Source organism: Phragmites australis, chromosome 14 (assembly GCF_958298935.1).
Source record: "Phragmites australis chromosome 14, lpPhrAust1.1, whole genome shotgun sequence".
In the NCBI taxonomy this organism is placed as follows: Eukaryota; Viridiplantae; Streptophyta; class Magnoliopsida; order Poales; family Poaceae; genus Phragmites; species Phragmites australis.
The window spans coordinates 12,610,963-12,621,161 of record NC_084934.1 but is presented as its reverse complement, the minus strand read 5'-3'; the positions used below and the strand labels follow the sequence as shown (position 1 = coordinate 12,621,161).

Sequence of the window (10,199 nt, the reverse complement as noted above, 5' to 3'; positions counted from 1 at the left end):
TAAAGATAACTCATGTGTAACCAGTGTCATAAGTATTGTCAATAAAGTTAGTATGTACAAACAACATGTGAGTAATGCAGCTTGTGAATATATTTGACTGACTTCTGACTTCAATATAACAAATTTCGTGCTCACTTGTAAGTAGTGTAACCAACTCTAATGCATATAAACTAAATTGAGATATGAACGAGTTACAAGTGTCGGGCAGATACATCTACAATAAACTGCATCCATGGTCATCAAACTTTTTGTATGTCCAACTAGGCAGCTGGATTTAGCATTTGGAATAATAGCCCACCAAATACACTTGATCGTCATTGATGTTCCAACCCGCTAACGTGGATGTCATGGTGGCTGCTATGTCTTGGCATGGTGGAGTTTTACACACAGAACTATTAAAAGCCTGCGTGCTTGAGGGATCTAAACATGGAGAACTATCCTTAAATTCCCACGTTGTGATGAAGAACATACTCTTTATCGAGTCGTTTGAAAAATGGATTTTTTAAAATCGTAGTCAGAGTGTTTCTTCCCTCTCTACACTTGATTTTTTTCTTCTCGTATCTTGTCACCCCTTCTCCATCTCCGGCAACCATTTGCCGTGAGATTAGAATTAGGATTAGGAGAGGGGGTTTTCCTGACGAGCTCCGATAAGGTTAAAATTCAGGGCTATGGTTCACCGAAGTGTTCCCATAGCTTAGAGCCTTAGAGGGGCTGGCCTAACGAGAGGCGGAGGACACCCTCCCTTGAGTGCATTTGTGTAGCCTCGAGATTCGGAATGGCAAAGCTGATGTTGTTGCCGCATCGTATCTGCGCTCACACCCTGCTCTGAGTGCGTTTGCGAAGCACGAAGACGAAAGGAAAAAATCTAGAATGGTTTGCCGCTGTCTCCACCACGCAACGGCAGCGCACCCCCGCTCGCCTCGACGCCTTATCCCTTCGCATTCGCCAACCCTCTGCGCCACACATCACAAAAGCACGAAAGTATCTCAAGCGCACGCGGATCCTTCTCTCGCCCTCTCCGTCGCGCAGAGTCGCCTAGCCCCGCCGCCGCGCGCGCCATGGCCTCCGATGCGTGGCTTTCTCTACCATGCCGCCTCCCATCTCTCCTCTCCCCGCCGATGCTCCGCCGGTTACCCTGCACCGCCGCGGCGTCCACCTCCCCAAGGTGCCGTGTCGGGACGGCGGTGCCCGCGCGCCCCCGCCGCGGCAGGGTGGCCGGCGGCCGGTGCCGGCCTCGCGCCTCCGAGGCTGAGAGGCAGGGACCGGTGCAACAGGAAGACGAGGTTGTCGACAGCAATGTGCTCCCCTACTGCAGCATCGACCGGAAGGAGAAGAAGACCATTGGGGAGATGGAGCAGGAGTTCCTCCAGGCGTTGCAGGCACGTGCGCGCCTCTTTTTGAGCCCCGTTGCCGCTGCTACTAGTACGAGTTATCTGCCCATCTTTACTTGCCTGCTGAATTGAATCGAGTTATATGTTCCTGGCATTTAGGCGTTCTATTACGACAAGACGGCGATCATGTCGAACGAGGAGTTCGATAACCTCAAGGAGGAGCTCATGTGGGAAGGAAGCAGCGTTGTGATGCTAAGTAAGTGCATTTTCATAATCCCATCCTGCTTTTCTACGTGGACGTGCTGGGCCCGGACATCCGATGGTAGCCTTCCCATCTGAAGCATATCTACGACACAAATATACAAAATCCTGCAACATAGTAGAACTCAAATTTCAGAAAAATTTGGGAAAAAAAATCCCATTTTCTTGATAAAAGAGTGTGGTTTACGTGCCCACCTAAAAGTCACTTGATATTGTAGATCTCGTTTAAATACAAAGAAGCACTTGCAAACATAGCACAAAAACTAAAGCCAATCAGATGATCAGGAGTGTTACAATATCGCAATGGATGGAAGAAACAAGATGACCTAATACAAAAAATAAATAAAAACACTTTTTCAACAAATAGAAGACACCAAACAAATAAAATTACATATTGCAACAAGCTTCGAAACATCTGCAACAATGCGACAATCAATGAAATAAAATCTTCAACAACACACTGGGGAAGCGCTCACGGTCACGGTAGTCTCTACCGTAAAGGGGCTGCAGCCGGTGCCGGTGCTCTATGATCTCTAGTGATTGCCATGGGCACTATATGTGGCTTGGTCAGAGGTCAGTAATATGGTTTGCCTGGTTGAAGGTGAAGGAAATGGGATGGTTGGGAGCTTCAGATGCTGGAGGCTGCAGCATTACCTATCTTCATGGTACAAGAGAGAGGGAGCTAGGTAGGGGGGGGGGGAGGTCATAGGAAGGGGTGGATTTGGACTGCGTTATTGGTGTTGCGGAAAAGAAGCATGGGAGTAAGAAATATTCCTTGACAAGATACACGAGCAATGGTATGGTGGTGGGATACGAGTATAACCAGGGGCGTCCAATATTTTTGTTTGTCTCAGAGGCAAGGAAGGAAGTTTCACTGTTTCCTATAACAAATACCGGCCAACGAAAGTGATTTGGTCATGGTAATTGCTAATCAATGTTCCTTTTCATTTGGTTAGGCCCAGATGAGCAAAGGCTTTTGGAAGCCTCCATGGCATATGTGGCTGGCAACCCCATCATGACGGATGCTGAATTTGATGAACTAAAATTGAGATTAAAGGTTAGATGTTGTTATCCTATGAATCCTTTATTGGTGCAATCACAGTGATACAATATCTAAAACATCAAAAGGATTCAGTGCAATTCTTAGTTCTTACCAACAAACTTGCCTCCCGTTACCTGATTGTTGATGTGAATTTGGCCTTTTTTTGTAAGATCTCAAGCATCTGACTAGAATAACTAGAAAGCAACAAGGAAAAATATTCGGTGGAAACCAACCTTTTGGTGGAATTGTGGAAACCCCATCCAAAAACATTTTTAAAGTGTTGGGAAATTCTAAATAAAACTCACATGTAGAGGAGATGGTGATGTACAACCATATAAATGTTGTGACCAAATTCGACTTCATTTGTGAGATATGAAATTGACAAAGAGTGAAGAAAGAACAGAGAAAAATACAAAAGCAGTGTACACCAATGAAATCGAGTTTGCCCTTGAAATTTTATATGCTTGTACATTTTTTTGAGAATTTTCATGATTTCACCAAAGGGTTAGTTTCCACTGAATATTCCCAAAGCAACAACATTCTACAGGTACAATAAATTATGGTATATTTGATAACTGCATTTAAGCACTACCATTTTTTTATTGCACTTCATATTTGGTGCAATGCGCTAATATTTTACGCTTCGCTGAATGCCCATGTGTTGCAATGGATCTTAGTTAGACGACGTCGTAGGAAGTCCTAAGCTCACAATCTTCAGATGGGAGGCCTTCTCTTTGTAGGGCAGATGAGAAAAGGAGTAGACGATCGGGAGAGAGGAAGATGTTGGCGCTCCGTCGCCTCGGTTTAGAAAAAAAGAGGAGTGAATTTTTTGATACTATAAAAATACTGTGGTTTTGTTAATACTACGGTTTACAAAACTACAGTTTATATTGTATCCAAACACCTCAGAGTTTTGTATACCATGGTGTTTTTGAAAAACCGCGGTATCCAATGAAAACTCCAAAAATACCACATAGCCAAACAGCCCCTAAGGTACTTTGGTTATTTGGTATTGTCTATTTGAGAACTATTATAGCACTGTTTTCCAGGGAAACATTTGCTATGATTTAGATGTTCTGGGTCATCTTTATTATGCTGGAGGATCATGTGGAACATTACAGGAGTGATAAATAAAAAAAGAATAGCTTCGCATCAATGTTTTTATGCAAAATTTTCGATCTACACTTAAATTGTAAGGTGAAATGTACAACAGTGATTTTAACACAAATGTTGAGCTTGTCAAAATCCTGCATTAAGTGGTTTGCAGCATCAATCTCTTTATTCTGTCATCGGAATTCTTTTACTGAAGGCTACTCGATCACTCAGGCTAATGACGATCACTCAGTCTAATGAATAAAAGCTAGCTTGCAGAAGTTATTTTTGCTGTCAATTCATGACCCAAACTCAGACATTCATATTTACATATATTTAGGGCAATGAATAAAAGCTAGCTTGCAGAAGTCTAAAAACTGACATAAAGAACTTGCTAAGGTAAGGCCTTTTAATGAAGGAATAATCATAGTTTTTGTGGATATTGGTTGTAGCCATGTTTTGCAAATCACAACTTAAATAGCGAGGCACATCAACCTCACTTTGCCCAGCAGGAGGAAAAAAACAAACAAAACAAAGCACAACTTAAATTCCCAAGTGCATCCTCTCGGCTCATTGGTTGGCTTAGGCACAAGTGGAGTGAAGGCTTCAGTGGAGGAGGGCATGCTGTTGTCAGTGGTGGACGCAGCTAAGTCATGGAAGGGGGCCTGGTCTTCCTCCTCCACCTTATCTCCCTCTTCTTTTCCTTCTCTTGCAAAAAATGGAGGGGTGGGGGGGGGGGGGCTCAACCTGAAGATCCGCCATTGGCTTTTGTCCCGCATGGATATCTCGAGGGTGGCTCTGGGTTTTGTGTGGCTGATGGAGAAAATTAGTTCCTTCCACTCATGGCGCTCTGGGGACGTGTGCTGGCCATGATTTGATTTAGTTTAGGCATGCCTGGACTTTGATGTAGCAGGCCTTTCACACCTGAATTCCGTGCGCCCTCATGACACAAACGAAGAGGTAATGTATTGGTTCAACCAGATCACATGACAACGACTGCACTGGCCCAATGATCTCACTAGTGGATGCGAACGACTCGACGCAGGGCAAGACAGTGCAGTAGTTCAGGCCACAATGTGCCGCCTCTACTTCATCTTCAGCACACTCATATCCAAGCCATCTTCCTCCTTTATTTCCTGACGTCTCGTACAAAGAATGGCCACTCATTGTGAATGTGGAATAAAGGGATGATGTGAGAGAGGAGCATGTCACATAGAGAAATCGTGGATAATCCTGGGGGTGGGGTAGTTGATCATGGATCAAGTATAACAATTGGGCTCCACATGTTAGTGCATGGAAGAGGCGAGGACCACAGTTTATTTGTTTACTGAGGTGTTTTTTTCCTTGTAGTCAGTGGCACAAGAATTGTGACATTCAGATGTTATTTGGCTTCGGGTCCTGTATTTCACTTTGGACACCATGATAAATTTAGTGATTAAGTTAACTTGTTAACTAATGCACCATAAGTTCAGTCATGTTTTATCCTGAATCTGTACTTAGTTTATCTTGATAATTTCTGTTGTCTAGAAAGAAGGAAGTGACATTGTACAAGAAGGTCCAAGATGCAGCCTACGGAGTCGAAAGGTAGGTATTGGTTCCATGGTTTTTTTTACTAGTTTACTTATAAGTCTTTCATGTTTTCTGCAGTCTCAATGATTTTAATAATGTTTTTCTAAACAACTAATCATTCTATTTATTGTCTTGCCTGTTATTTTTCTTTACGACAGCACACATTGCAAAGAAAATCACACGTATATCATTTAATAAGCATGGATTTGTTTTCCATATAGTGAGGCTTGTCACCAAACTTATACAACATGGTTGTCTAGGCTTCCTTCATTGATCTAATGTGTGACTTCAGTGTTCAGCATCAAAACCATGTGAACTAAAATTGAACATTAGTGGCTCGCAGGATGTGTTGTCTGTCTGTATAGATTTTGTCTATTTAATTTTTCAGTGTAACGGGTAAAGTCATCATTGATCTTAAATTCCTCTCTTCAATTCAGTTCTGAGAAAATTTATCTTGCTAAGTACACTAGCCAGGAAATTTTACAAACAACATCACTCAACCATATCAGATATAGTGCAAAATTCTTCAGATTAGATATATCCATTAAGTAAAGACATGAATTTTCCTTTGTCACTAATTTGTAGTAGTAATGTGACATGAATCCAAGTATCCTGACCAATCATGCAATTTTGTGCAGGTCTACAGTGACTTGACTGTTGATTACTTCAAGATGTTCCTGCTAAATGTTCCAGCAGCCATTGTAGCTTTGACACTGTAAGTATTATATGGAAGTGTTCTATAACATGACATGAACGAAAGAGGATTGTTTGAATTCTCCCTCGTTTTAAAGGGTTATATTACACTGCAGCCAAATATAGCTATTGTTTTGGCAGGGACCACTGTCTTCATTAATAACTCCTCTTTAGATGTCTAATTTACATTTCTTCTTGACAGATTCTTCTTCTTGGATGATTTGACAGGATTCGAGATCACATATCTTCTCGAGGTAAGTGATGACAAATTCAATACTCCTATACATTTTTTAGTTATGGTTTTAAAGTGTATTTGAATGTGCCTTTTGTTTGTGATCAGCAACATGATCGAATTGTTTGTGAACAGTAACATGATCAACTTTGGTCCAAATGATTAATATGCTATATTTTGGAAGCATCTAGTGCAATCTTGCTCGTGTCTAGTAAGTATATTAAAAGTCTCATATCCACAGATTAGGTGGTCCTTGTGAAAGTGAAAGCTGCAATTTCTTTCCTAGTGAAAAGTGTTACTAGTTTGAAAGTTGGATACTTCATTAGAATGTTTAGGCAATTTCAGTCTAATGTTCAATTTAATGGGGACTGAAAGTTGTTTCTCTTGAATTGGAAGTTCAAAACTAAGGGCTGTTCAGTGGCTGGTAGGAGCGGTGCTCTGTTGGGTGTGGGTATCTGCTAAGACTACCAGCAGAGGTCGCCTATTAGGCGTACCCTTTTGGAAATAAAATAACATGCTATCATAATATTGTGGAACTTCATTCTCTTGTATGCAAAAAATACCTCCTATAACATCATTTGTTCCTGTACAAAATGAGCAGTTAGTGACTTATTTCACTTTTTTATTAGGAAAAAGTCCATTTTTCAGCCATCATCTCATTGGTTGGTTTAAAAATCGTCCTCATCTCCAAAACCAGAGATCATTTGTCCTCCCTGTGCCAAATTTTGAGTGGCTTTGTCCACATGGCTATGCTGACTCGGGCATGATAGGGACGATGAGTCAGCACGGTTGGTCGACGTCATGTCCGAGTCAGCACGGTCACGTGGACAAAACCACTCGAAACTGGGTGCAGGGACGAGTCGTGAACGGTTTCGGCACTTGCAGGACGAAAGATTTCTGGCTTCGGAGATGAGGGACGATTTTTAAACCATCTGAAGAGACGAGGGATGAAAAATGGACTTTTTCCTTTTTATTATCGAGCTTTATTCTTCTCATTAAGAGAATTAAGATAGATTAATGTGAAAAGGAATAGAAGTAATTTGATAAATCAAATACAATAGTATTTTGACAATGTCAGTTTTCTTAGACCAACTTTTCTTTCTTTTTTTTGAAATAATTAGATGAACTTATTGGCAAATACAGCATGGACGAGTTTTGTATTACAGATCAGACATGTATTTGAGAATTCTGATAACAATAAACAACATTCTTCTTGTCACGTATGCCACATTTTAAAGATTTTGTTTTTGTGTTCATTATACTTTAGGGCGTTAGTGACATCCAAGGAATTTTTATTATTATAACTGCATAAAAAATAACTGCGTTCTTCTGATTTATGCAGTTGCCAGAGCCTTTCAGTTTCATCTTCACATGGTTTGCTGCACTGCCTTTAATATTTTGGGTAGCAAAGGCAATCACTAATGCCATAGTGAAAGACTTTCTGATTTTGAAGGTATTTTCCTTTTGGTTGTCCATACATTCAGGAATGGTTAACTGGAGTGCACAGAGGTGATTATTCTTTTTCAGGGTCCATGTCCAAATTGCGGAAATGAAAATCTTTCCTTCTTTGGGACTATATTGTCAGTGCCTAGCGGTGGTGCAAAAAACAGTGTGAAATGTGCAAAGTATGCCTTCGAATGTTAATATTGAGTGCTGTATATATGCTTTGAAGCTTATATTCTGAGTAGTGTTTATTTCTATGCTTGTGCATCAGTTGCGGCACTGCGATGGTGTATGACTCCGCATCCCGGTTGATTACACTCCCAGAATTAGCAGAGGCATAAGTAAAGGTGATTTAGGTGAGTCACTCTCCTACCAGCCTGCAGCTTCCCTAGTCCTTGTCGTGTAGGTTCAGTCATCAGTGGCTGGGCCAAAAGTGCCATGCTATTGACTTCATAGTTATGGATACTCTTGTAAGAATATGAAGATGCCAAACCATACTGTACCTTCACAATTTATTTGTGGAGTAACCAAGTAAAAATAGTAGAGTTTAGGAAAACATTTAAGATCAAGCTAGGAAATACATATGCAATTTTTGTGTGATGGGAGAATACTAACTGTATGGATATTCCCAGATTTTCCACTCGCAGGAGGGCCTGCAAATTCTGCGATCTACCATACAACGCAAGACCGACCTTGAATCTGGTGACAATCGTGTAGTAATTTTGATTGTTTGTGAGGTCTGTTTGTTATACTAGTCTATGTATATCTTCTTCAAACAAATGTAGATATTTGTATCTATACAGAATTGATGAAATGGAGAAACGTGCATAGTGTACAAAAAAGTATCTAAATTCCATTTTACATGAGCTAGAATTATCTCAGCATATGCATAGCTGTCTGAAGAACTTCATGCTACCATCGCAAAAATGAAACACAACGTGAAAAATATCTTCTATTGTGAGAATGTAGTCTAGCTAAATAAATGTTAGGGCAAAGGACTATGATGCATCTTCTTGAATTCACCCTACTTTCTTCATACACTTTCGTGTTACCTGAAAAGGTAGACAGTATGATGTCTTCTTTCTCAGCATACTCTTACGGTGCGGGTCATGGCATTCAGGTGGCCAGGGCCGGTCGTATGGTTTAAAAGGTGTAAGTATCTTGATTTGCTTGGGGACAGCTGCACCGGGACTCTTACTACAAGGCCTAACTTGGCGAGTCTCACGGTGTCTTCACTAGGGTAGCACTTCACAGCTTCGGTATGGCATGCTTCAACCACTGAAAGAGTGTGGCAGCTCCACAGACGCTGTTTGGAGGGTTTGGCAACACTCATCGCCACCTAGTCAACTAGATGTTGGAAAACACAGTAACCAACCAGATCTAATGGTTACCTTTGAGCCTTCTTGCAACCCTTATGGAAACAAGCTCCGGTGCACCACCAAAACCTCTCACCGTATCATCCACTGACCCACCGGATCATACGGTGGCTTTCCATGCATTCTGCAGAGCTAATATGCTCTCTGCATAGATGCTCTAGTGACCACTGAAACATCCCACCTTATAATTCAGCGAGCACTGGAAGATACGATGACCAACACTAAATCATTCGGTGGTTCCAAAAAATTGTTTGTTTCAACAAACCACTGGTTTTTACCCTAACATTTGGTACACCATATCATCCGTGTAAGACCTCCAAACTGTGATCTTCTATGACTTATATATAGATCATGGATCAAGTAGCTGATACACACAGTTACAGTAGAAATGTCATCACAATCATACATCGCATGATATTACAGCATAAGATCTGCCAATTGCAAAGGTCTTAAACAATAAGGTTCATTACAACCATGACCAATTGACCAAATCAAAGAATAATGGAAGCTAAAGGGGCAGCCCAATGCCATAGACATCTTGGGTGCGGATGCGGCCACTACTACTACTCTTCATCTCCATCCTCAACGAAGTTATACTCTGACTACTCATCTGATTAGAAAGCAAGAATGAGTACGAAAGCTATTCATCAAGTGCTAATTCTACTCAAGAAGTTGATATATGCTTAAGGAGATTATCAAGGATTAAGGCTATATGTCATAGTTTTAAGCATAAAGCAAGTTTTGATGTAATTGATTAAGTGTATCCTCTAGCTTAAGGTATAGATTTGACTACTCACGTTATTAAGTCATATTCGGGTGTTTTGGACTTGGGAGGGGCTATTCCACACTCCACAGTTCCTAATATTAATATTAAGTGATGGCATGAAAGAGACCATGATTTTTTTAGTGGCAAATCAAGAATTTTTGTTAACATTTAGTGGCACATAGGGAATTATCTCTTATAGGAACTACTACAATCCATCACCGAAAATATTCCAAAAGCATAAATATGGAATTCGGAAATCATCGGTGACGTGAATACCTTTCCATGTCTATCCCGTGAAGATTATGCACATTGGACCCACCTGGAGGCCTCAAGACATCTTCTAGAAGGGAGGGGAACCGACTTATGAAAAGGTGGCGGCCGCCATGGCAACAAA

At 41.1% G+C, this 10,199-nt stretch overlaps 1 protein-coding gene across 1 annotated transcript; it reads left to right on the top strand.

Annotated features, from left to right (window-relative positions):
* The first annotated feature begins 938 nt into the window (after window positions 1-938).
* On the top strand, window positions 939-8,524 carry LOC133890150 (PGR5-like protein 1A, chloroplastic). The gene is made up of 10 exons (XM_062330598.1): window positions 939-1,379; window positions 1,491-1,587; window positions 2,549-2,649; window positions 5,254-5,310; window positions 5,934-6,010; window positions 6,191-6,242; window positions 7,563-7,673; window positions 7,748-7,845; window positions 7,935-8,019; window positions 8,296-8,524. Exons 1-9 carry the CDS (start codon window positions 1,059-1,061, stop codon window positions 8,002-8,004), a joined length of 984 nt encoding a protein of 327 aa, XP_062186582.1. The 5' UTR covers window positions 939-1,058; the 3' UTR covers window positions 8,005-8,019; window positions 8,296-8,524.
* Window positions 8,525-10,199: the final 1,675 nt, after the last annotated feature.